At 42.9% G+C, this 27,692-nt stretch overlaps 2 protein-coding genes across 3 annotated transcripts in view; both read right to left on the minus strand.

The window, feature by feature from the left end:
- Positions 1 to 4,737: 4,737 nt before the first annotated feature.
- On the minus strand, positions 4,738 to 8,132 carry LOC308330631 (myosin regulatory light chain 2, ventricular/cardiac muscle isoform; the record flags this gene model as incomplete). 2 transcript variants are annotated; one of them, XM_080785582.1, is made up of 7 exons in its annotated part: positions 4,738 to 5,124; positions 5,732 to 5,780; positions 5,905 to 5,983; positions 6,108 to 6,212; positions 6,484 to 6,559; positions 7,045 to 7,137; positions 8,069 to 8,132. In XM_080785582.1, 7 exons carry the CDS (start codon positions 8,069 to 8,071, stop codon positions 5,020 to 5,022), a joined length of 510 nt encoding a protein of 169 aa, XP_080641708.1. In that variant the 3' UTR covers positions 4,738 to 5,019. The 2 variants fall into 2 exon arrangements, with proteins under 2 accessions (XP_080641708.1, XP_080641707.1); XM_080785581.1 differs by lacking the exon at positions 8,069 to 8,132 and having other exon boundaries at positions 7,045 to 7,143.
- Positions 8,133 to 11,120: 2,988 nt separating this feature from the next.
- cita (citron rho-interacting serine/threonine kinase a) overlaps positions 11,121 to 27,692 on the minus strand; it is a 59,019-nt gene continuing 42,447 nt past the window's right edge. Inside the window, exons 35-49 of the mRNA XM_080785467.1 lie at positions 27,063 to 27,154; positions 26,491 to 26,595; positions 25,805 to 25,968; positions 23,967 to 24,047; positions 23,213 to 23,348; positions 22,117 to 22,256; positions 21,442 to 21,534; positions 21,094 to 21,202; positions 19,064 to 19,192; positions 18,568 to 18,648; positions 17,171 to 17,249; positions 16,838 to 17,020; positions 15,466 to 15,862; positions 14,833 to 14,956; positions 11,121 to 14,682 (exon numbers count right to left, since the gene is read on the minus strand). Coding sequence (XP_080641593.1) covers positions 14,834 to 14,956; positions 15,466 to 15,862; positions 16,838 to 17,020; positions 17,171 to 17,249; positions 18,568 to 18,648; positions 19,064 to 19,192; positions 21,094 to 21,202; positions 21,442 to 21,534; positions 22,117 to 22,256; positions 23,213 to 23,348; positions 23,967 to 24,047; positions 25,805 to 25,968; positions 26,491 to 26,595; positions 27,063 to 27,154 — 1,912 coding nt within the window. The 3' untranslated portion in view covers positions 11,121 to 14,682; position 14,833. The remainder of the gene's footprint in view (positions 14,683 to 14,832; positions 14,957 to 15,465; positions 15,863 to 16,837; positions 17,021 to 17,170; positions 17,250 to 18,567; positions 18,649 to 19,063; positions 19,193 to 21,093; positions 21,203 to 21,441; positions 21,535 to 22,116; positions 22,257 to 23,212; positions 23,349 to 23,966; positions 24,048 to 25,804; positions 25,969 to 26,490; positions 26,596 to 27,062; positions 27,155 to 27,692) is intronic.

Consider the following 27,692-nt stretch of genomic DNA (forward strand, 5'->3'; position numbering starts at 1 on the left):
CGTTCCATCACAGCGGCGCCTTTTCTCAGGCTCCTCCCCCCCCCGGGGGCCCCCAACGCGCCACCGTGCCCCACACGGTGGTCACCGGACAGGGCCAGGGCTTTGCAACAGGCCCGCAGGGCTCGGTCATGCCAGTGTAGCCAATGGGTAGAAGGCATAGAGTATTAAGGCTCATCATACATGGTCTGGATTTTCGGTGGTGAGGTGACCACTGAACTACAACATGACGTCACTGAGGTGACCACCGAACTACAACATGACGTCACTGAGCCGCGGTGAAGAGCAAACCACCGCCACCACCGCTCCTCAGCCCTTCTCTCTGTTTTTACTCACCACCGTTCAACGTTATTTCGGTGGTCACCTCACCACCGAAAATTTAGACAATGAATAGGCCTTAAAAAGGATAGAGACTGAACTGGAGCGATAGCCCCCCCCCCCCCCATGCATTAATTAGTCTACCATGTTAAATCGTTAATATGGTGAATCACATCTTGATGACATCATCAAGATGTGATTCACCATGTTAATGGGTTTTTTACAGACCTCCAGTTCTAGGAAACACAGAATGGGGGGGACTTTTTTTTTTAATTATATCCACACAACAGCTCAGCCCAGTATTTTGGAATACTGGGCTGGAACATTGGAACTATCCCATTGAGACAAAGCGGGGAGCCTATGGGCTATAGTTCCTAACATTGGAACTATCCCATTGAGACAAAGCGGGGTGCCTATGGGCTATAGTTCCAAACACTGGAACTATCCCATTGGGAGTTTAGCGAAGGGCTAATTCCATATTTGGACATGGCCCAACACGGAACTCCATATTTGGGCATGGATCGGCTGACTCATCGTGACTCACTCTTATCTAAAGATATATTAAAAAATTAAATAAAAGGCAAAGGATTCTCAATTCTCATACGTTCTGACATTGTTTAGAGATTGCAGATCTCCATCCATGCCTTCGAGAATTACACCGTGTGTCCTCGCTGTGGTCACTGACGTCCTCTGAAGCCCACAATCGTCGTTACACTGACCCGGGGCGAGCTCCGAAAGGAAGAGAAAAGGAGGAGATTTAAAAAAAAAACACATAGCGGACAGGACAAAGAAGACAACAAGACCTCAGTCACACCGGGGGATAAGTTAGTCCAAACGAAAACACACAAACGCGACAAACCAAAAAAAAACACAAACCAACACGTGAACCATATAGGAGGTGAAAACAACATGGCCGACGCTGCCGAGTCGGAGCATGAGCTCCACCAGCTCAGGGACCTCCTGGGGACGTACAACAGGCTGGCGGAGGACTGCTTCGGGGCGTGCGTGACCGACATGAGCGGCCGGGAGCCGGCGGCGGCCGAGCTGCTCTGCGCAGACCGCTGCCTCCAGAAGCACTTGAGGATGAGGCAGAGGACCACGCTCCGCTTCCAGGAGCACCTGCTGCAGAAGAACGAAGCACTGGCCGCCAAGCACGGCGTGCCGCCGCCTCTGCTGCCGCGCTAAGACGCTAAACAGTTGGGAGTTTGGAAGCCACCGAACGGCCCTGCGTATACCAGCCGTTTCGAATTGGCACACAATTATGCAGGAGGCAGCAGCGCGACCCGTTCATTAAAAATCACACCTGTGTGAACCAAGTGGTGCAACTCCCCCCCCTCTCTCTCTCTCTCTCTCTCTCTCTCTCTCTCTCAGAGACACAGCACTACCCCTCTCTCTGTTTCTGGCGCCCCCTACTGCTATGAATAAGTCACATACTCGTGCTCATTGACGTAGACAAACAGACAAACAAACAGGTACACGGACATTGCAAGCTGGTTGTAGAAGTGGTTGCACCACTTAAAAACGAGTGCTTCCAAACTCCAACACTTAGAAAAAGATTCACCTGCACAGAATCTCTTGACAGAAAGGATAGCTCATAACATGTCTATGGTGGACTTTTATGAAACAAAAGCTCGGCAGATTGAAAGAGGATAATTCAAGCTTGGCCCTAGAGCTGCAATGTTGGTGAGTTTAACGTCGTTTAATACAAGCATGATCGCAAACGCAAATTGGATGAATGGGGAGTCAATGGAGGGTATTGCAACTCTAGATTCAATTCATCCCATTATAAAAAAAAACCTAGAGTTGCAAATTACGGCTACTTATGGGTCTGTAACTCAGAGAATGTACAAATGGAACATTAGGGTCCATTTGGTTCCATTTGTACACTCTCAGAGTTAAATTAACTTTGCTTTTACAATATAAATTGGGGGTCCCAGAGATAGAAATGCCATTAAATGGGGGTCCAAAAATCACACCTGTGTGAACCGAGTGGTGCAACTCGCCTCTCTCCCCCCCCCTTCCCCTCTCTCTCTCATTAGCAGGCAGAAGGCACAGCACTACCCCTCTCTCTGTTTATGGCGCCCCCTACTGGTATTAATAAGTGACATACTCATGCTCATGACCACTGATACATTTCTGGTTGTAGGAGTGGTTGCACCACTCAAAAAACACATACATATGAAACATATATACATATACAATGCATCGCTCAGGGAACAAAGACAATGCATCCTCCTCACCCAACCTTCATGTCAGCAGTCCTGAGCGGGTTCCTCTGTCCACAAACACTGGATTGTTTGCTTAGAGCTGTAAGCCTCAGAAAATGTCCGACCAAACTTTCTCTCTCTTCCCCTAAAACAAAGTTCTTCCTTCGGTCAAACTGCGTATTGGTTCCAGTTAATTCAGTTCTGATATTTACACAAACAACTAACTAAGTTCAGATATCAGAACAACTGACAACAACCACACCAAACACTAAGTTAATTCAGTTCAGATCAGAACAACAACCACACCAAACACTAAGTTAATTCAGTTCAGATCAGAACAACAACCACACCAAACACTAAGTTAATTCAGTTCAGATCAGAACAACAACCACACCAAACACTCACTGCCCAAAATGGAACCCAGGCTCGGCGCCTCACTTCCTGTTCCTTTATACTAGCTTCCTGGCAGTTCACTTCCTGGAATTGGAACTATATTCCTGGAACTATTGCTCACATGCTTCCCCCCCCCCCCCCCTCAGGACCCCCCATTGAATGGCATTTATATCTCTGGGACCCCCAATTTATATTGCAGGAGGGGCCTATATCACAAAAAATGCCATAAATCACGAACGGAATGTCCAATCCATCCCAAATTTGAATCACATGTTTGGGGTGGTTTAATCAACCAAGTTCTAAAAGCATTCCATTTTCATCCATAGGGGGGCGCCGCAAATGCGAGAAATGTAACCGTTTGTCGCAAAAAACATGAATTTTGGGGGTTAAATCCCCTCTGAATTACTTACGCATGATCTAAGGTGTGACTTGAAATTGTAGTTGGCTGGCAATATCAGTGGGAGGGGCATATGTAAGCCACTGCGGCAACCACACTGTAACCACATTACAGATCTATGTTACTTATATAGCTGAAATGAGCAATACATTTGAGCAGGCAGCAAATCCTCTGCTACAATTAATTTGACAAAACTGCTACTCTTCTCTGCCAACGTCAGGCATCCTAGGTTATAGATGCATGCTTCTCCAGGCTAGAGAAGTGCATCTATAACCTATACTGATGCACCCCAAGCAACAACGAGGATGGCTGATGGAACTGGCATTATACAGTAACAGTGGCAGTACCAGAGATCAGCTGGATCCACGAATGCACTCTGAATAACTGAATATTTCCGCGTGTGTCATCAATGGGGGTCAGAGTCTCCATGTGAATGTACAGCGTGTGGAATGTTTATATTTTTGTGTGGATATCCTGCCATAATATGAAATGTATGGTTTTTTTCTTCGAATCAAACTTGTGCTACTGGATTTTTCAAATGAAAAGGGGGGGGAAAAGCATTAACTTTATGACTACTGCGCGTCCATTAAGTACTGCTCCCAAGAGAGCACAGCAACTACAGGAATACCAAGAGAATGACCATTGATCTGTGACTACTGTAGGTACAGTTAAGGTCATGGTGTTAATGTTCTATTTCTCCCTTGTGTTCCAAGGCCAGATAATAATCTATTCCCAGAGACTGTTAAAACAGGAGGGATGAGTGCTCATAATGTCTACGTTGATCCAGGCACTTATCCGGGGCTGCTCCCAACCCCAGAAACAATGCTTTGCTCTGTGGCTGACATACATATCAGACCCCCTGCAACCTCTTGCCGGGACAACCAGGGATTTGTATAGCCCTCCTGCCAAGGTCTGGTTGGTCAGCATTTGGCGAGGATCACTTTGAAGCGTCCCCATTGTGTGGCTGTGGGCCGGGACCCATGGTGTTGTAACCTTATACCCCCTTCAAATCATCACTGCACTGAAATAATAACAGGGCTTTGGCTTACTAACCCCCTTTCTTTAGGTAGCCAAACATGTGATACATGCAGATGCTGCGCCCAAACACAATGCATGCTCATAAAAGGCATCCGTGTTCTGAATGTATCCTCTGGGGATACTAATGTATTCCCTATTCTCTTAAGTGCAGACATTGACTACTGTACGTGGAATTTCAAGTATACGGTGGGCATACCCATGTGTTCTACCACTAATCCTATTGTTCTAGAATCAGCAGCGAGAGGATCACATTCTTCAGGAACACTGTGGTGAGCTCACTTACTAGTGGCATATCCAATGAAATGTTCCAAACATCAATGGGGACATTTCTACTCCCTTCAATCTTTAAAAAAAAAAGTATATTATGCGAACATGCAGAAGCATAGATGAAAAAATGCTTTTGGATTTATTGAACAAGAGGTATCACAAAACAAAGTAATCCGTTTAGTCTCGGGTGAATTTGTAAAAAAAAAAAAAAAAAGATGGCACAAGGCTTTGTCCTCTTGGCTCGTGGGCTGACGGCTAACAGAGAAGCAGCATTATAGGCAGTAAGGGAGTTTTATATAGAAACAATGTACAATACAGATGAGTAAAGTTATAGTCCATATTGGCTTCGAAGGTCAGAGGCAGGCGTTGAGCCAGCGGTGGTATACTCTGGATATGCACGTCCTACTCCTGGTCTTTCTCTTCTCCATGGGTAATGATGTGAACCAGGTTCTTGTAGTCCAGGTTCCCTGCTACGTCAGGGGGGAAGGCAGCGAACATCTGCTCCATCTAATCAACAAAAACGCAGATATTAAAATCACACTGAATCATGTGAAGAAAGCCTCACAAAAACCAGTGTAGCTGCATGTATCATCTTTGCAGGCTATTCTTTATAGCGGGATGTGTGTGTGTGACATCATCATGTGGGAATGCCTACTGAGTGGGGGAAAAAAATACTTTCTGGCCTTACATCCCAACAGAAAAGTCTTATCTGATTGCATTGAACAACGTTAACCCATTCTGACCTGAGATCAGATTCATACGAGGTTTCCACTGGACACACACTGGTCTGATGAACCCATTCTGACCTGAGATCAGATTCTAAAAATGTCAGTCGTTCTTCGAATTTTTCAAAAATAGCAGACCTACAAGCTCGTATCGCGCCACTCGGTGGCGCGATATGAGCTTGTAGATCTGCTATTTTTCAATAGGTAAAGCATAACATGATGCTAACACCAAAATGGGTGCCCGGTCAGAATGGGTTAAACAGCGTTTACCACTCACTTTACCACACACTTTGCCACTGACTTTATGCATGCGCATATACCCTCTATAGAAATATGTCTGCCTGAGTACTGTGAATTATTGCATCATTTGAAGTGATAAATGAACTTACTTCTTCAGGAGTGAACCGGTCTGCTTGTGTCGTCAGCATCTGTGTTATGCTGGACAGAAAATGAGTGAGAATAAGTACAGTTTATGATACATTAGCACCACTTGCAGCCAGGCTGGTCATATTTTGCACTGCAGACACTTCTTTGAATGAGTCAACAGTTATAGGCAACTTACTAGTCCTTCCTAAGCACTCCTTTCCCTTCAGGGTCAAAGACTTTGAAAGCGTTTAGGATGGTGTCCTCTGGGTCAGCACCTAGATGTGTTCACAATTCACATATATTATAGTTACAATTTGTGGAAACGCTGTAAATGTATTGGCGGAAGTTTAAAATAGAACTATTCTAATTATCTCTCTCTCTCTCTTTCTGTCCTCATACCTTTCAGCTTCTCTCCAAACATAGTGAGGAAGACGGTGAAGTTGATTGGTCCGGGAGCCTCTTTCAGCATTTCGTCAATCTCTTCCTGCTTCACATTCAGCCGCCCTGCATTCGGTAAAGCCTGATTAATTTTGTGTAAAGAACAGGCAGAATAGTCAAATCCACAAACTCAATAAGCTTGTAGATCTTGTATTTTCAGCAAGCGTCAGTTCTGCTCCATCGATTTTTATGTTTCAGATTTACCGTATATCTTTTATATGTCATATTATTATATGTCTCATTAGATATTGATATTTGAGGACTAGTGGTCATTACAACATATATCAATTCACAATTTGGTACTAGGTTAAATTCATGGAATATGATCATAACCCACCCAGAGCAGCAAAGGTGTCCCTCAGGTCATTCTTGTCAATGAATCCATCTCTGTTCTGGTCCATGATAGTGAAGGCCTGACGTCAACACACAATAAAAAAACATTCAACCCACTTGTCAGAATGAAAATATATATCCGTTCACATTCCCTGGTACTTCTTCTGAGTTCCATCTTTATAGATGGGGTGCATTTTAGTATTTATAACCCGACAGTCCCCTATGGTTTAGACTGGAATTCAGGGTATGTCCAGCAGTTTATCTGCAGTCTAATCACTGATGACACCGCCTGGAGTGTCTGGGCACCAGCCACCCTCATACCGTCATACCACAGGCCTCATGTCAGGGACCACACAACAGACAGGTGGGCATATTTGGACAATGAAGATGACAGAATTGTTCCACTGTTATGACTTTTATCTACCTACCTTCTACCAAAGGGGCAATGATTGAGCCTCACACATATATTGTTACTGAACAATAAGAATTGTGATTTTTTTTTGTGTGGTATAATGGTAAAATGCCAAAGAACATCAAGCTGTGAGCTGGATGCTCTTTCTCTCACCTCCTTGAACTCTTGGATCTGGGCCTGCTCAAACATAGAGAACACGTTGGAGTTGGCTCCCTCCGCCGTCCTCTTCTTGGCTTTCTTAGGGGCCTTCATGCAAGACAAACGGCCACGTTGACAGAAATACGTTTGATTATGTTCACATGAATAAGCCACACTGCAATGCAGATACTAGTTAATTAAACAGATTGATTTCACCTGGCACCTCACTAGCCATCATTACCATTAATATGTGAGATAAATAGTACTCTACCAGTACAAGTAAAAGTATTGGCGTCAAAATATACTATACAAGTGTACAAAAAGTAAACGTACTCGTTATGCACAATATCCTATTTCACATTTGTTTCCAAATGCATACAAATATTTTGAAAATAGCAGATCTACAATTTCACAGCGCATTGCGTTGTGAACTTGTACATTGGCGATTTTCAAATATCCATGGCTGAAGTGGATAATCTATGTTTTACAAAGTAACTGTTAAAGTTTGAAAATAATTGCAGTGTAGTAAAAAGTACAATATTACAATATTAGAAAAGTATTGAAAATTGGAAATACTCCATTAAAGTAAAACTACATCAAAATGCTACTTAAGTGCAATACTTGAGTACATGTACTTAGTTACTTTCCACCACTGTCTACTGACACAACTGTTATGCCTACTTGCTTGCAGAAAACAAGATATTTGGAGCGATGCTGCCATGCTATACCATTAAAAATGATATAGCCTATATAATGTATTCAAGACAGCCTGCACACAATTTAGAATCAATTCAAAATAATAAAAGAAAAGTAATTGGTAACTGAGGTCTTAGAATTGAAGAACAGCTTACACGTAAAACTACACCTTTTCGTGATTAGCATCTTGAAACATTTAGTTGATCTTAAAAATTGATTAATATAAATTTCAATATCAATTTGAAGATAACGTCGACAGTATTTGATGCAATCCATTCATCTGTGTTCCAAAAGCATCTCCAAGAGAGGTTTACCACGTCTGTAACAGTAACGAATGACTTACCATGGCTGAGACAGGCAGGGGAATCAGGAGGACAATGATGACTCCAATGAACAATGGGGAGGCATCGTGGTGGCCTTTTGTAGCCCCCCATCCTCAGCTCTACTGGATGGTATTTATAAACCATGTCCTCTTTAGGAAGTGGCAGGTAAATTAGACACACACTTCATACATTATGTGTACACATGAACCACGGACACATGCACTGTAAATACGAGCCTCCCTCATGGGGGCCACGGGGTCCCCAGGTTGACGTTGGCTCAAAAGGCTGGTTTAGAATATCAAAAGGCTCGCCAAAGGTTAAAAGACCTTTACGTCTCCTCCCTCCTGTTTGTCTTGGACTTTTAGAGGTATCAAGGACTGGGAGTGAAAACATATTAAATCTACTGGACTGGAGACCAAAGCCTCCCCATCTAGTTGTATACTTTGTGATTGAAAGCAAGTGATTTTCTTTGGTTAAAATGAGTGTTAAAAAGCTCTATACTGTGATACAGTACGGTCCGTGTATTTTCAGACCCAGCAGGGGTTGACACTAATGGTTGCCTGACTGCCCGACCCGTGGCAAGTAAATAAAACGCTCGGGCAAGTGGAGTTTGCTTCCAGGTTGCCCGACAGGCAAGTGACTGGATTCCCCATCGATGAGGTCACTGGTGGACGGGTTTCTGAACTGCCCACAGCCCCCCTATGAGACACAGAAAGAGTATAGGAAACAAATGTGGCATTTTATCATGAACATTAGCGAGGACTAATTATATGAAGATAGGTTGAAAAGCGGTGAAGTGGTCATTTAAAGACCTAGAGAGACAGGGAGACCCCTGTTAGTGACACTAGTCTATAGCAATGATTACCATCAGAATATTGTGACTTAACCATTGAAGAAAAAAACTTTAGTTTTAACCAAAAAAACATCACTTGCCCTACCTTTAAATCAGGTACAGCTACACACTTAACACTAATAGCAGTACACCTGTGTCCCCCGCCTTTTGATTTGAGTTGATATGAGTTGTATAACACAGCAGTTACAGCTCATTAAATCTAATTTATTGACCCGTCAGCGGAAGTGTGAGGCTGCCACTCTCGGTTATGAGTCACATCTCTCACATGCTTATCTGCATGAACAGCATTACTGCTCCCACCTTTCACTGGCACTGTCGTTGAACACTGCAGCACCCTATAAATCTACAAACATCCTCAAGTAGTATGGTTGTTACAGAGGATCAGTGGTAGGTTGTCAAGTTAAACTAGATGAGAGTTATAACGCCTGTCAGTTTATAACTACGACTACTAATACAAATTCGGATAAGATTTAGAAATACATCGAAATATGTTGTCTTCGTGGGGTTGTTTTGTTTTTGTTTTAGAAGATCCACAGAGCTACAAGTTTACAATGCGTTGACGTTCTGATCTCGTAGATCAGCTATTTTTGGTTAAAGGAGGAGTGCAGTGATCTTTCCCCCCTAAAACATGATCATCAGGTACTATGATTATACTAGGAGCAATATATATATATATATATATATATATACCTTTTTTTTAATTATGTTTTTATGTGGCCATCACCGTAGCACTATACCTACATGAACTTAAGCCTCGCCCACACATTTGTGTTGTATGATAATGGGCGAGGGGTTACGGTTATGTCATAAGAATTGTGTATTTTCGGGCCTTTTGACTCTCTTTCAACTCTCAGGAAGAAAACAAAAATACACAAGAGAGACATAATGTATATTCTAACCACACCTGGGGTTCTATTAGACTCGAGTAATGTTAACTCCATAGACAGAAAAGAAAAGGTACAGAAATCACGGCACTCCATCTTTAAGAAGTTGAGCCTATGATGTTGGTAGCAATACAGCAGGAGTGACACCACCTCCCCATGTGAACATCACCTTATAATGTGTCAATTTGAACTACACCATTCACAAGTTCCTCCCATGTGGCAGTTTCTCCCTGGGTAGAGAAAAGTGGTAGACAAGGCTGTGAAACTGTTGAACAGGAGGGGCCTTAAATGTGCAGTCTAAAAAAAGAGTGGGCGCTGAAAGCCTCTCCTCACGGACTCCAGCATGTCATCGTCTTCTCCCGTGAGTGTCACACAGTTAATGGACCACGAGCAGATCTCACAGGCGTCACTTTCATGACATTGTGTGCACAAGATCAGTGTTGGCCTCGTTATCGTTTCTATACCCAGTGTGGCGCAACACTACGCGCAGACAGTACCAGCGAAGATGGAATTCAGAGCGTAGGCCCATTCCTCTGACCGAAAAGTAGTGACAGCTGCCTCTTCATTTTAAGCCTGATTGATGCCCAATATATGCTTCGTCGTACGGCAGTGTCGCACCACCACCCCCCAAACAAGGAACGGATCTAAAAGTTCACAATTATGTTTCCTCCGTGACGCATTGTCGACTTGCAGAACGTCTATATTCGTACGATGGAGCATAATTATTGAGCATTAGATTCTCAGTTTCGGCGGCATGTAGGCCCGTCACAACTATTACATAATCGCCCTCGCACTTATTTTGCATAATCATCAGAATGGTTTCCATTGCATCTGCATAAATGAATCTGTTGAAAAATGTTGATAGTATTCAAATAGCTGATCTAGCTCACGTTGTGAGCTTGTAGATGAGCCGTTTACACAATCTTTGAAGTTTTTGAAGAATACAATTATTAAATGTAGTCTGTTTTGCCCATTGTACATTATATAATTTCATTATTGTCATTGTCATATCTGACCTGTGGAATTGCTTATACTGCACAAAAAAAAGCTTAATTTTTCCCGTCAATAATCGCAATTATTGGAAAAACGATTAATCGGCAAGTAAAATGTCATGATTGTAGCGCCACAGACTGGCAGCTCATAGCTCCACTGGAGGTGGTCGTTCAATGGTTCACAGTTGGGATCAGACAACTATAAATAGACAAAAGCGACACCATTTCAATGAACATGAATCAGTCATCATGCGGGCAGACCTTTCTGCAGCATAGTGTAGAGAAAGAACATCCCTCTGTCCTTCAAAACAGGATATAATGGCTTAACGCGCGACGGTTTCTTCACCAGAATACATTTTATTCAATCAACCTTGGCATAATTACTCTTGAACCTAGATTGACCAGGGAAAAAAAGCACTGCATACCAAGGAGAATTAGAATGTAATTACATTGGTTATATTTAATATTTTGACAAAAACTACAAGGAAAGCTAATAAAAGGTTTGTTAGCAAACATCAACATCATACTGAGTGCTATGTTTCAGGAGCATGTGAAAGGAAAATTTAAAAACAAAAAAGACAAAATAAAATAACGGCTAAATAAAACAAAAAGGTATCCCTTTCAAATACAGTCTTTTTTTCCCCTAAATCATCTGGAAATCAGTATAAAACTTGTGCAATCTGTAATGCTGGGTGCCTCGTTGATCATTAATGACCCTTGGGTCAGTTCCTGTCATCTTGGCTTTTACATTCAAGAACACGTTACATTTGGGAGGAAAACGGGAAACGTATGCTGATTTTGGCTTATTGGGCCAAAAGACGTGCTATAGGGATAGGAGAGGTTGGAACTTGGGAGGCACACTGGGCAAGTTAAAAACGATAGAATTTCATGGATCTATGGTCTTGATCATTTTCAGCTATAATCACAAAAATATACATATCATATACTATTACAATTTGATATACAGAAATAGAATCACTTTTGTCAAGCGGGAAGCATGAGTACAATATACAACACTGACCAATGGACATTCAATGAGTCAAAGCTCCATTGAGGCAGATAGTGCTTTTGTGAAACCGACTGCAGCAGCTCTTTAACTTGCCAAGTGTGCAATTCATAAAAGAAAGATTAGAGTTAGTTACATTATACAAGCTACTGTACAAATGGATAGTTTTTTTTTAAAGAACAGGGATACCATAACAAGAAAGATGTCTTGGGGTGTTTTTTTTTGTTTGTTTGTTGTTGTTTTTTTTTATCATTCACGTGCTTCACTGTTTAAATGTTGGGAATTAAACTATAACCCAAATGAGTCAGAAGCATAAGACAACACTCCGTTTCATTTCAGATCATAATACATATCCATGCCATTTACGTATCAGAAATACAAAGAATATTCTCATCGTCAACCCGAACAACAGTTTGGGTTATATACAGTACAATACAAGGGACAATGTACAAAAAGAAATGCTCAAGTACTATGTACTATGTAAGCTTCAATCATGACCCCCCCTCCCCCCATAGCCAGCAGCATAAGTTTTTATTTTGAGAGACGGAAATGCATACGCAAGTTGATACCTGGATGAAATCACTCACTTGTTCAAGGACATTTGGATATAGAGGCTGCTGCCAAAGTAAAGAAAGCCCATGTTGTTACTAAAATACACACTACACCTTTAAAGCTGCATTGTGCAAAACTGTAATAGTCATAGGTTTCACTGAGACTCAACACCACTGACCAATTTGTGTATACATGCCGGCCATCCATGTTGTCACGTGTGCCTCCTCTGCATGTTGTCAAAATCATGCCAGGTAGAATAAGCTCATCATGGGGACATTACATACTGTACTCAACCCAAGCAATGTGTGCAAAGGGCTACATAAAGGGGCGTTCTATATGTATTCTTGTATAGCAAAAATGTGCAGTCCAATATTTCCCCACACCTGCTGCTACAACTATTTCATGCACTTCAGGGGCGCTACATTTGGCTATTTGGACATGTTGGGAATAATTATTGTATTCAAACTATGCACCGGCACGAAGTCTTATTTTAGAGAGCGCGTTTCCACAAATTAAATGCTACATGGAAAATACCACTCGACAAGCAACTACCAACGAAGAACAAATAATGTCCCGTGTAAACAAAATGGTGACAGCCAGAGAGTGGGGCAGGGATTCATCTGTGTCTACAGGCCATGATACCTCATCATCACTGCATGCAGAAAGACTGAGGATAATGAATTAACCCCTTCCTCTACGGTGGCCAGTCTTTTTTTTTTTAAATTTACTACAGCATCACATTGGCTTGTCAATGTCAATTAGTGATTTAGAGCCTCAGACGGTGCCCGCGGAAGTCAATCTACGCACAGTTACTAATGCATAGAGCTTGTGCATGCCGTGCACTTTTGTTGGCGCATCATGTGCACCTTGTGGAGAGTATGTACCTTGTGAAGAGTATAAGGACCTTGCATGGTCGATGACTCCAGTCTCCCATCCCAACGCTCCCGCTTGTTTTGTTGAAATACCGCGGCAGCTCCCAATCTCTTTAAATGCAACATAACATATAATCTGTTTTAACTTTACCATAGTTGAATGGCTGTTAACAACAATCTGTGTCTGTGTAAAAGTAAGGGGGGGGTAGTAGTTTTAAAACACAAAGGCTTGTTAATATAATTCCCACTGATTATTGGTAGGAGTCTATTGCACAATGGAGCTTTACTGCGTTCCAAAGCCTCTTTATTCACTGCAGAGCTTACTTTATTTTGGCAGTTAACCTTATATTTTGAAAGAATACTGAATAAGACATTCAAGAGGACACATAACAATCACTTTCTCTTTAACAAAAATAGACACGGCTTTATCCAGCCTTGAAATTCCTTCTCGGTAATATATAAAATTAAGTCTGCCTATTTACAATCAGATAGCATCCTGGAGAGTTATAGAAAGGAACCTGTTCCATTGCTGCTGGGGGATTGTGGGTAGTGCAGTTATGTCGTCGAACCTTTTCAAAGGGCAGACAACTTGTGGTGAGTGAGTAGGGGGGCTCTACTGGGCAGAGCAGGTGTGTGTTTTGCTCCAACCGAGTCTTATCACAGCCCTAACCACAGTCTGGATACAAGACTCAGATTAGTATTATAGAATGATTGTGACAAGCTGATGATGATTGAATGTTGACTATGCCAATGCTAGGCTGGAGCAAAAACCTGAATTGCCATTAAATAGACTTGATCTCTACCGTACTGTGGACAGAGCCAACAAAAGGGTCGAAGACATTTTTGTAATAGTACGATACTACAGAGTGCATCTTTCCCATTTTTTTAAAATAACATTTCCATTAATATGCTAAAATGTGGCTCTTTGCTGTCGACTGGCAAGATAAAACTGCTACAGGTGTGCTTATCTGTTATCTCTGATTTCACTAAGGCTTACAAAACCCGCGTCCCGAGTCAGGTCTTGAATTGAGAACTTTTGGAGATGCCTCATGGAGCACGAGATACCCGGTGTCTGCCCGCGCGGGACGAAGCACGTATTCAAATAGATACGAGTTCACCCTGCTTAAAACGTTGCTCGTGTTGGCATTCTGTTGACCTAGGTCAAATAATTCAGGAAAAACACAAATAAACCTGATTTTTAAATGACATCTACATTGTATGGTATTTCCCCTCCTCTCTGCTGACAGCTACACCTTGATTTCTCTGGTGGGTTTCTCCATCGTTAGGTCAGAATAGAACAGATGCGTGGCAGTGTTTCCTTGTTAGTTGGCGGCGTTCTCAGTACGTACCCTGGCCTGCGCCCACTCTCCCATCCCCCAAGAGATAACGAGCTCTGTTCATGGTTGTGCAGAGTATGTGGTACTCCATTCTGATTGATGTTCTGCTGTGATTCAAACAGATGACTGGTCCCATACCTATTGGAAGATTCACAATGATGTCATCACATGTTGTGCATTGCAGAATTGAAGGATTAGTGATGAACATTTAGTATGCAACGTGAAAATAAAAAAAGGGACAAAACACACAATAATAGTAGTTAATCATCAACAAAGAAAATGTATGACCTTAGTTGGGATAAGCGGTTGAAGATGGATGGATGGATGGATGGTGCAGGTATAGTCTCGCGTTGCCAGACTGCTGCCTCTCGCAATTTTCAAACGCTTCCAGTTCCGTCATAAAGTCTGGACTCTGGAGAACGGAAGCTCTGATCATGAGTAAAATATAAAGCGGAAGACGAAGTGAAGCCTCCTCCCCCCACTTACGTTTCGCTTTTTACAGTCGCGCAAATTTATCCAAATGCAAATCGTCAAGTCATTTAAGCATAATATAGCTTGCAGCTTAGCAGAAATGGAAATATAAAAAAATGAGCATTATGTTATGCTATAGCTATTGAAAAGTAGCAGATCTACAAGCTCATAGCGCTACGAGCTTGCAGGTCTGGTATTTTTGAAAAATCGAAGAACGACTGACGACTTTCAGAAAACTGTCAGGATGTAGAAGACAATTTTAGAATCTGATCTCAGGTAAAATATATTTTTGTGAACGGGAATGACAAACGGATTTCGGGGCGGGGGGGGTGTAGTAACTGTAGTTCCAGACTCTACAGTATTATACGCATTCGGAGATAGTGGGAATTGTTGTCTGGCGACAACGCGAGACTAAAGTGACAGGTAATATTAGAAACACGTTCAACACACCTTGCTGACAGGGTTGATGGGTGTGCGTCCGGAGCCAGTGTGCAGTCTCTGGCGCTCCTCGTAGCGCCCGGGGGACCTCTCCCGGCGCACGTCCATCAGTCGGCCGGGCGAGCGGTCCATGCGAGGGTCCGCGCCCCCCATGGCCCTGCCCGGGGAGCGGTCCATGCGGGGGTCCGCCAGGGCCCGGCCGGGCGAGCCCATGATGTGGCCCTCCAGCATCCTGCCGGGGGACTTCTCTCTCTCCATGGGGCGGTTGCTGGGGGACTTGTCTCGGCGGAACTCCGTGCGGGCCTCTCTGTAGCGGTGAGGCGTGCCGGGGTCTCCGTGCACCACGGGACTGGCCGCCAGCCTCTTGGAGATGTGCTCGTTGTAGGACGGAGGCCCACGTTTGTTAGGGCTGTGGGGGGGGGGGGGGGGGGGAAGGAAAGTGTGGCAAAGTCCGTTTGTCAAAAGGAAAAGGGGATTTGTCTCATGGGTCATGGTTTTTTGGTAATGCTGCTCAGCTCAGCGTTTGTTTACTGTTGCGGTGAGGATAGGGTCAGGGACAGGCTAAAGGTTCTTTAAACCAAGAATAAATGCCCACCGGAGAAGTGTCTTTCAAAACCAATCTGAGCAAGGCAAATAATGCACAAATGTAGCTTGGTTGTTACTGATCATTGTTTGCATGTAACAGAAGAGTCACAAAAACAAAAAGGAAGAACACTTTATTATTTATTCAATCAATTCCGTCCGACAGGCACAACGTAATTTTAATAATATATATCTCAGTATATACATTTTCTTTGTTCCGTTCTATTTTCTTTTTTGTGCGTTACAAATAAAAAATGCACTCTTCCTCCTGCAAATAAGAAAATGTCAGCATTACTGCCCTGGTCTAGAATATAATTATGGAGGCCAAACATTGCCACCTATATGCCCTTTGACAACACCAGTAAATTGGAACAATATGCCGTACTATGTGCCAAAAAGCACTACACTACTGCAAGCCCACTTAAACCACACCTCACCGTACAAGTAAAACAGAATGGTGCAGTGCAGAACTCAAGGGAGGAGTGGTGTGCATCACATTACTAAACAGTATCCGTTATAGTGATCTTAAATACATACGATCAGTAGCTTTAAAATGTAGGGACGTGTTGGGGATGGTTAATAAAACATCACCAGAATAATAGTGTGAAATGATAACAGGAAATGTAAGGGGGTATAGTCACACATACAGTATTTAACCACTTATTATTAACCCTATACTTAATTGACTGGAGTCTCTCCCCCAAGCTCACAATCTACTATTTTCTATGAATGTTTGCCCCAGAATAGGGACGCTAGGGTCCATGTGGTTTAAATAACAGTCTTTAGTGTGTATTAAACGTACCTGCGTCCGGAACCGTTCCGCTGTAGGTCTCCGCCGACATCCTGGCTCTGGGCCAGGTTGCCCTTGCAGCAGATGACTCGGAGCTTGTTCTGGTAAGAAGAGGCCAGATAAATTGCACCTGAGGAAATGGCCGGCCCCAGGTAGCGAGGGTTTGGGATGTCCAGGTGGGCATACGAGTGGGGACTCCAGAGGGGAAAAAACAACAAAAACAACAGCAGCAGCTGTAGATTAGATGCCAAACTCCACCGTCTGAACTAACAGGTATAGAGCCATATTTGGTGATTCTCGTAGAGCTAGACCCAGTTGGCCAAAGCGGCAATGTACATGTCTTACCCGAGAGCTGCGTGTCCATGGACCTCGATCACGTCCAGGGAGTTGAAGTAAGTCACAAACAGGTATGGTTCCCTGTAGGCTGAGAAGAGGCGCAACACAGAGCTCTATTAATCACAGTGGCACATACCTTATGATGCATTAAAGAGCAACGTCGCCTATTTCTAACCTGAATCCAATCGTTCTATTGTGAGGAGGATTACCATATATTTCTAAATAGTAGCCCTGACTCAACTACCTATTAACAGCCCGGGGTCTGACACCATTTTGCGTAATAAACACCTCGTCCAAATAACAGCCCCGTCCGTTTAAGCGCCGGGGGCCATTATTCGCAAAATGAAGGACTATCTACATGCTCCAAACTATTTCAGAACTATCCATGATGTGTATAGAGTGACGCCGTCCCGCCCCCTTTCATGACGACGCCAGGCCCAGGAAATGAATCCCAATGCATTTTCCCCATAGACATTTCAAAAAGTATTTATTTGAAGACCTTTTAAGCGTCGTACGAAGCCAACTCGAGTCGTGACAAATCATGAACAAACAAAACACAATATTTTGGACCAAACAAATAATTAGAAGAAAAATAAAAATAAAAGTGTTGTAACCTTTTGTTTGGCCCAAAACATTGTGTTTATTGTCATGATTTGTCACGACGAGAGTTGGCTTTGTCCGCGGCGTAAACGTCTTTAAATAAATACTTTCTGAAAAGTCTATGAGGATAATGAACGGGGGTTTCTTTTCCGGGTCTCTGGAGGGGGGGCAGGACTGCAACGCTCTATGCAGTTCACTATGTAAATCCAGTGGTTCTCAGCCTTTTCCGGGTCAGGCCAGGCCACTATAGGTCCACTCAAAAGTGTCCGTGGGTCACCTATCTAACCATGTGCCAAGCAGTCATCTGACGTGGGTGGGCCGAGTGCATTTTCATTTTCATGTTTATTTTTTAAAGATCAATCAGTGGATTGTGTTCTGGCAGTTGTTCAATGGAACAGACAGTATTGCTGTTTTTTTTTAAATTAAAGGCCTGACGTCGAAATTTACAGTTTTCTGTAAATCCTGACAGTTTTCTGCCAGGATTTGCGACACATTTTCACGATTCTTCCAAAAATAGCAGACCTACAAGCTCATAGCTAAATTATAACATAATGTTTAAAACACCAAAAGGGGTTCCTGCCCAAAATGGGTTAAAACAGGATCACAATGAAAACACATTTCTCAAGGTTTTAATTAACGTTAATGTTATATTATAATTCAAATCTTTGTGTTTGTTTGCCAATTATTTGGGGGGGTCCCCACTTGCAATATCCTTGCGGCCCACAGGCTCTAAATGGCGATCACAACAGCAGCTCTCTGAGGCCGACACGGAGGAAGGTGTCGTTATGATAATAATATGCACTGACCAAATGACAGAGGCAGTCGGCTCCACTTGATGTCCTCACTTCTGCTCCTGCGGCCGTACACGTCCACAAACACACCGAACTCTGCACAGATAACATCAATTAGGTTAATGTCATTCAGTGGAAAAATATCCGTTTCATACAGGAAAATAATTAGAAATTAATACGCAATAAGAAATGAATTGGATTTGGACATACAAATTCCATTCCTGGGATCCCATTCCTGCTCTGTGCCAAAAAATAGAAAATCTAAACATCTCACAACACGTCACGTTCTGCAACGCGTTGTGACTTGTGAGCTTGTAGATCTGCAATTTTTTGGCACGTAAATCGTATGATCGAGTATACTGAACAAATACAACAGCCGCCTGAATTAAACACAGAGGGACAAGATTCTTCACATCTACTGCAACTTGACATGCTTTCCTGTGTACTCGACATATACACATTGTATACACACACACACACACACACACACACACACACACAATGGGCTAACCGTGGAAACAGAGCAGGTACTCTTCCTTCTGCGGTGCCATGGTGACCTGGATGATGGAGATGGGGAAGCTGTGCGAGGAGGCGGCGAACACAGCCGAAGCTAGCGTCACGTCGTTCTTATCCAGGAACTCTGAGAGGGGAGGGAGGAGGGGGGGGGGATGGACAGAACCTCTAGCAGTTAGTTGGCCGTTAGAAAATTCAGTACAAAAAATACCTAGCAAAAACGTACACATCGACGATGGGCGCGGCTCAGCCAAAAGGAGTAACATTGAGAAACGTATAGAGCTTCTACGTTTACACAAGGAAACTCCAGTTTCAGAGCACAGGAAATATAACCACTTTATCGGCAAAGCTTAACCCATTTTGACCTGAGATCAGATTCTAAAAAATGTCTGTTTGAAAATGACAAGTTTTCGGAAAAAGCTATGTTTCTATGTCAGTCGTTCTTCGAATATTCAAAAATAGCAGACCGAGTGGCGCGCTACGAGCTTGTAGATCTGCTATTTTTTCAATAGCTAAAGCATAACATAATGCTATCACCAAAAGGGGTTCCCGCGCCCAAAATGGGTTTTAACATGCACAGCGCACAACTGTTCAGTCCTTCTTAAGCCCTTCGTCCCCCACTGTCTACTTCCGCCCCCCACTGTGTCGCTATAGGACCGGATCTAGCCGTACACAAAAACACAAAAGAAAGAATACATCCACATACAGAGTATACAGTACATACATATATAGCAGGTTACCAGGACAAATGTAATGTCCACCAGAATGCAGCTCCACAGAGAAGCACCCCCCCCACACTTCTGGGGTAATATTAACATGCTGCTCTATGGATATCACACAGTAGCTCAAAGAGGAGACACTGTGCTGGAGCTCCCCATGGAGCATTGGAGCCATGCTGAAATGTACCTGGAGAAGATCCCTTGAGGATTCCAAACGCCGTCATGCCGTCTTGCAAATATAAAGTGGTTCTTTTCCATGCAAACTGGAGTGCTGGCTCTATACGTTTCTCGATAGAAAATTCAGGAGAGGGTTCCTACTATGTGCTATATAAAGTCGCCATTATGGATACATATGAATTAATACATTTAAACCATCGGATGTTTTATTATAAGACGAGTTTTTGGTATATAATTGTTAATATTTTGTCTTATGCTAAATTCTATAAAAGATTATAACCTCCAATTGAACGTACTATTGTTGAGGGCAGCTAATTTCCATAGTAAATTTGTAAAGTAGGTCATACATCAGCTGCACATGTTGCCAATTTTATAATAATGACTTATTTGGACACATTGCCATTGCGTGAATGTCTAGCAGTACAAATCTCAAGGTCTTTATTTTCTCCTAATAGTAGTTTTGAAATATTGATATACATTGCCTGGTTAGATAAAGGTCCATCTAACTTATGCCAAACTGACTTCCTCTCTCACAGCCCATCTCCAATAGTCTATGTGAAAGAGCAGTGCAATAATCTACCACCGAAAGTAGTGCAAAAGGTAGTAGTATTAGTGTAGATGTGAAAGTAGTGGCCCAACCCAAAGCAGACTCCTTATAATACGAGTGCCTGTACACTCACTGTCTCTACTTGCCAACACTCGTGGCAAGACAATATTGGTCGATGTAAAGTACACAGCAGCAGTCCTGTCTTCGAACAGACCGTCACTTTAAGCTAAATTAGTTCACATTTCATCCCGTCAATACTGACATGGGCCAATAGCATTGGTCCTGGGGATCAGTGCGTGCTATAATATGCAGCATACAGTATATTAGGGCTGCAATGCAACTAACCTTTAGGTACAGTCGCTACTGTGCATGTGAAACTATCAGCAAATTGTAAGGGCTCACTACTCTAACTACTGTATGGTTAAGTGCACGATTAATTGCAAAAAAAAAAGTTGCTAATACGATTACGATTAATAAATTAGTTGGCAACCAATTGAATAACCGATTTGAATACGATTAATCGTTGCAGCCTCACAGTATACTGCAGTAATATAGTAGCACAGTGAATCTTAATAGATGACCTACCCTCAAGTGCATACTGCTTCATCTCAATCTCATAGAACTTATTGGTGCCGATGATGATGCTGTAGCCTGTAAAGTGGATGCAGCTGCACGGTTCGGACGTCTCGATCTCCTGCGAAAACACACACACACCAGTTTTAGGCTCTGCGATGCAGACCACGTGAAGCATATTTATGGGAGAAATGTCCCAAAAACACAGCTGCCCCCACGTCGTCGTCCCCATCACATTTCTCTTTATTTCACTCAATTCTTTGCATCATTTGCAAATCTGCACTTGGGGCAGTGACCATGGAGAGGTAGTTTCACTGTTGGCATTATTAATATACTGTATATAGGGTCAACATAACTCACTTGTCTGATGCAGAACTTGTTGAGGCTTTCATTGTGGCGGAGAATGGTGATCTTGTTTGGCATCGCGGCACATATACATAATCCGTTGTCAATCTACATAGGGAGAACAATGTTGTCAGGTAACAATACACATTTTGTTGCCGGCGTCGTGCAGAAACCTTGTATACATATGTATATATACTGTACATATACATACTGTATATACCCTCTATATTTCTGTCGATTAATGCCCTATTTGGTCATACAAGTGTGACACAAAAGTAGTGAAAATAGCAGATCTATTTTCACTATTTAATTACAAATAGATAATGGACATGCAGTACAAAGTTTCCACCCGACAACAATGACTTGTAATATACTCACATGGTGTGTTATCTTGTTAAAGGACCACTTCACCACTTTTCAACCTACCTTCATATAATAGGTCCTCGCTAATGTCCATGATAAAATGCCACAAATTCTTTCTACTCAGTCAGTATCTCATGGGAGTGCTGTGAGCAGTTCAGAAACCAGTTCAAATGAGACTGAGTAGGGGGGAAAATTGTGGTATTTTATCATGAACATGGTACATGGAGCATAGTGAGGACCAATTATATGAAGATAAGTACAGTACAGGTACTGTATCTGCTGCTGTTTAGAGCGGTTAGCGTAATGTAAGTAAGAGCCGTATTCTACCTTGCCAGAAGAAAAGAGGTGGCATCCCTTGACAGTCTCAAAGACGAAGGGGTTGAGGTCAGGCTGAGCTGGGAGGTGAGACTGGGACAAAGACTGTTTCACCCTTTTTATGTCCACCAGGCAGAGAGTCCTCTCCTCTCCTACAGGACATATCACCATCAGTCAACAACACGCAGGGCTCCATCAATGTGTAATCAGGAGCTGATTAAAGTCATACTGTGTAACCTTCAATTGCATACTCTTTTTTTGTCTCTTTTGGTGACAGCTACTGGTAGCTATTGACAGCATAATGTCTGTACCGAAGGAGCCATGACAAATGAATGCTGCAGGGATGCTGCTCGAGGATATCGCAACGACACGTCATCAGAAGCTGTATTTATTAACGTTAAAATACACAAACGAACACATTTCCGGTACATTATATTTCCGGTGCAAGCGTCATTTTGGCGTGTCGGCCCCAACACTCGAAACTACAAAGAGTATTTAATAGTGTTTAGAGGACTTGTCAAAAAAGACGTATGTGGAATGGTTATTGTGGACAAGATTGCAAGGTAACATTTGTTTGATTGAAAATATTACACAGTATGACTTTTAGTAGATTAAGTACTAGAAAACATTGTGAATTTAATTCTAACATGAATTCATAACGTTATTTCATTAACGGCACTGTGTTTGAAGCTCTAATTAGAGCTAACAGAGAGACAAGAGCCAGCCAAGGAGAACACACAGTAATTCATCTAAATTCTAATATTAGAAAACTCCGTTCACAAAAGGGGCGGATAGAGTACTTGGCTGGGAGAATCATCAACAGAAAAGCATTTGGTTGCCAAATTCCTTCCGCATTTTTCACAGATGCTTTCTAGAGATCAAACCCGATGTTGGTCCTTTTGAAATGTTATATCAGCAACAGTGGATGTTTTTTCTTCCGGTGTTCATTTTTAATCAGTTAAAGAAATTCATTATTTTCCTCATCCCTGGGTCTTACCTCCACAATCTTTAATTACAGAGTTCTAAGTACAGTACATGTTTCCATTGACTTCAAAGAAAACTAGGGATTCTCCAGCAAAGCGCTCGTGTTTTGGTGTGTAATACTGACCAGTGATCATCAGCAGCTTCTCAAGATCTTTAAGGATCTGGATCTGGAAAACGGAGGTCAGGCCCGGGATGTGGGTGAGAGAATTCTTTATGACGTTGAGAGCATACAGACCTTCTTCAGAACCAACCAGTACAATCTAGGAGAGATGAGAGAGTGACGGATTACAAGGGTGGACAATGTGTCAGAGTTGTCCATTAAATTGGAGAGAGCCTGGTATCACACGTTTGCTCGAGAAAGTTCAGTCAATGTGACAGCGGACCACATACTGTACAGTGATAACCTGGCCACTGCAACTCTCCTCTCCCCCCCTCCTCCTCTCTCTCTCATTAGCATGGAACAGTGCAGCACTATCTCTCTCTCTGTTTCTGGCACAACAGCGCCCCTACTGGTACTCATAGTCATACTGGTCCACATAGTCACATTAACCTATGAAAACGGACATTGCTGTAAAAAGATTTACAACAACACAATTATTTGTGTTTACCGGTAGTTATGTAAAAAAATGTCAGTTTTGATATATTTTTGATAATTGCCCATCTCTATCTATCTCTTTCTAATTAAATCAAGAAACTCTTCGGCTTGAACAACATACTGAACCACTGGCTGCCGATACACGACAAGACGTCCTGGGAAAGAACAGCAGCCATACTGCCTACTGTACAAAAAGTTTAAAAAAAATCCAACATTCAAATATGATATCTACAATGAACATGGATTATTTATTCACGGTGTTCCATTCTCAAAGCACTGATACCTGGTCTGTGAGAGGCAGAGTGCAGTTGATGTCCAAACGATCGTCGCCCTCCAGCTTCAGCAGAGAATTGCCCAGCAGCTTCTAACGGGATATGAAGCAGGCAAAGAGAACGAAAAGGAGCATCACACGGGACAAGGTTAGTCAGCGATCATTTTAGCACAGAGACGTCACTATGGAACATGACCACAACGTCTGTACAAACTTAGAAATGGTATCGTCATCTAGTGTCTCTGTTCTCGACTTCCCGTAGTTACATTAACGTTGTTGACACTTTAGTCACACGGGTATGTAATTGGTACCGTACGTCTGCCCCCTCACACCAAATGTCTTGCTGAAAATGGACGACATACAAGCTCACAATGCGTCTTAAGTAACGCGATGCAATGCGAGCTTCTAGAGCTGATATTTTCGACAAATATTAGCTTATTTTTGCCAAATGTTAGCGAATTATGACATTCAGGTTGTTCAATTAATCAACATTTTTGTACTGCAGCACTACTGTAAATCACATTATAAAATCTATATATTTTTTTTGCTGTTTTCAGGTCACTAAAGAATTTCCACAGATATCCCAAACACTTTACATATCATCTCCAACTGGTCACCCGTTTCCACTTTCAAGGGCAGTTCAGTAAAGGAGAACCGTATAAAATGGCACGTCCCAGTAAAAGACATAATACAATTTCCAAGGCTCAGTAAAGCAGAGAATGACTAGGATGGAAAAACTGCATTAATGCTGGCAGCAGCATTATTAACACACAAAAACACCCAGGACAGATAGTGAGCGAGCTCAGGAGAAGCTTGGTATGCTACAACATGTGCCTCTACAGTTAGGGCTTCAATGAAGAGAGGCTGAAGCAGAGCATGGCTTTTGGAGAAGAAGCATGCAAGACATCAGGAGACACTAGGCCAATACTGCACAGCAGTGTCTCTTCACATCCATGCACTGCGTGTGTGTGTGTGTGTGTGTGTGTGTGTGTGTGTGTGTGTGTGTGTGTGTGTGTGTGTGTGTGTGTGTGTGTGTGTGTGTGTGTGTGTGTGCGCGCGCGCGGGCGCACGTGAGCGCGTGCGTGCGTGTGAAACTGAATGCAGTTGCGTATCAAAAGTTGAGCCTTATTTTAGTTGCACGCCCCGAAAATGGCAGATATACAAGCTCACAAAGCGTTGCGTTCTGAGCTTGTATTGGCTAATAGTAGGAATTGTGAGCAATAGCCATTTGTGCCGCCAAATCATTGTGTGAAATTCCGCAGTGTATTGTATTAATTCCGGATAAATATACAGTACGCCTACTGCATGCTCAGTCAGTCAGGTCGACTGAAGCCCAAGCGTTCGTGCAGCTACTGTACTTACTGTACCTGAACCAGAGGGGATAGGTTCTTCGGTCTGTTAGCAACACCTGCCTATACAACATGATTCCACACAACCCCATTGGGTGGACATACACACAATGTAACCACAGCGAGACAGAACGATGACAACACAGAGGTAGAAGACATGTGTATTGGAAACATGCAGATAAAAAAAAGAGGGAAAGAGAAGAGGGAGGGGGAGAGAGAGAAGTGAAGGCGCTGGCTGACTATGCTCGTTAAGCGGACATTCGCCGTTTTGTCTTATTTGAATCTTCATAACAAAACACACTGTATTGTTGTCCACATGCGCTTACAAAAACGGAACACACTGGAAGGGTTAAGATCGCCATTTGAGATGGATGTCATTTACTAAGCTCGTCAGGTATGAAACAGCCAATTGGGCCGTACGGTACATCTTACACTTCAGGCAGCCTAAAGCAAGCTTGAATAAATGACTGACCCCGAGCCCCCCCAACACACCGTACTCACAGCATCGGAATCCACTTTAGAGCCTCGACTGCCAGCCACCACTGACTCCAGTACAGCCACCCAGCGCTGCTTGTCGGGGAAGCTGGGCGCCATGAAATACAGGGACTGGCCTGGCCAACAGCTGGTGTGAGGATGAGACTCTAGCTTCAGCACGTAAGGGATGTCTGTGTGCACACGCACACACGCACACACACACACACACACACACACACACACACAGGCACACGGGCACACGGGCACACACACACACACACACACACACACACACACACACACACACACACACACACACACACACACACACACACACACACACACACACACACACACACACACACACACGCACAGTGTTAGTGTGAATTGTTAGTATCCTAACAGTCCACTTTCAATTCCAAATTGAATTGTCTACCTTTGAAGCCTGATTTATACTTGGTTTGCACGCCAGTGTCACACACAGAAAATAGCCGATCTACAAGCTCACTCATGCGTTGTTGTGAGCTTGTAGATCAACACTTGTCGGTGCGCAATAAAAGGTGCACACAACCGAGTGCAGTGGGGATTTAGAGCAGAGAGGAGCCTCGTGGGTTCAATTTCAAATCTGGAGAGGAGGCAGACTCACTTAAATCCTCCCAACAAGATGAGTACGGCGGGATTAGGAAGGATTGGATCCAGAGCAGACCAGTTACCTGACTTGGCGGTGTTGATGAGCTCAGAGGCTCCCACTGCGCCGTGCACGGACACCTCGCCATCGGGCAGACACAGCTCAAACTCCTCTTCACAGTTCACACAGTCTGCGGGACAAACAGCAGTAAACTCTTAACAGTTCACACAGTCTGCGGGACAAACAGCAGTAAACTCTTCAAGCAAACGAATACCAAATATTATATAAAAAAAAAATTATCTCACAATTGTGTGTTTCTTATACTTGAAAATAGCCAATCTACAAGCTCACAATATGTCACGGTGCGTTGTGAGCTTGTATATCTGCAGTTTTCTCTTTATTTGCCACTGTGTTTAGTAAAAGATCGATCATTCTTCCAAAAATAACACCCCTTAAACATTCAAATTAATTAAATAACTATAAAGAACTTGATTTTTATTTCATAGGGACAGTCGTTTCCACAATTTTCTTTAGACACATTTAACAATTCTCATCCACGGAATGGTGGTTCTCATAATATTATCCTTAAAAGATGTTAGTTAAAATATTAAGACTCATACAATACAAATGTAAATAATATATCAATAAGCCACAGACCTTCTCTGGGCTCCGTCTCAAAGACGGAGACTTTAGTTCCGTCCAGCACGACGTACTTCCTCTCCCAGCCCTGCTGGCCACGCTTGCCATGCCTGTGTGAGCAGAAAGATGCACATTATGAGCAAAGTATAGCTAACCTGACCGAGCAGATCCCCACTGAACATAGGTCATAGAACACTGCAGACCACAGCCATCTTGCCAGCAAGGTTGGTAACTAGATTCCCCCTTGACAGCCCATACATCCGAACAGAACAGTTCCATCTCGTTTTATTAGACAGCTTGGTTGAATGCTTGATTCTCATTTCCGATTGGTCAAATCGCCAAATTCAGTGGTGTGTTATTTCTGGATTACAGACCGTAATCAAAGGCTGCTGTGTGCACCTGCTGTGCTGCTTGAAATTTATGCCGTACCCAACATAACATGATGTAAACTAAACACACAATGTGATTTAACTAAACAACATGCTTTCAAGAATGTTTTTGAAAACATTTGAAGCCAGAAATAGACGATGCCGTACCCGAAAATTAATTCCATTTGATCAACACTCACTTCCTCGTTTCCGACTTTCCGATGCGACTTGTTGCGCTCTGCGGGGCCAACTTGGAATACTTTCATTACCGTAAGCAAGG

This window comes from Protomyctophum bolini (genome assembly GCF_963924005.1).
Source record: "Protomyctophum bolini genome assembly, chromosome: 2".
NCBI lineage: Eukaryota > Metazoa > Chordata > Actinopteri > Myctophiformes > Myctophidae > Protomyctophum > Protomyctophum bolini.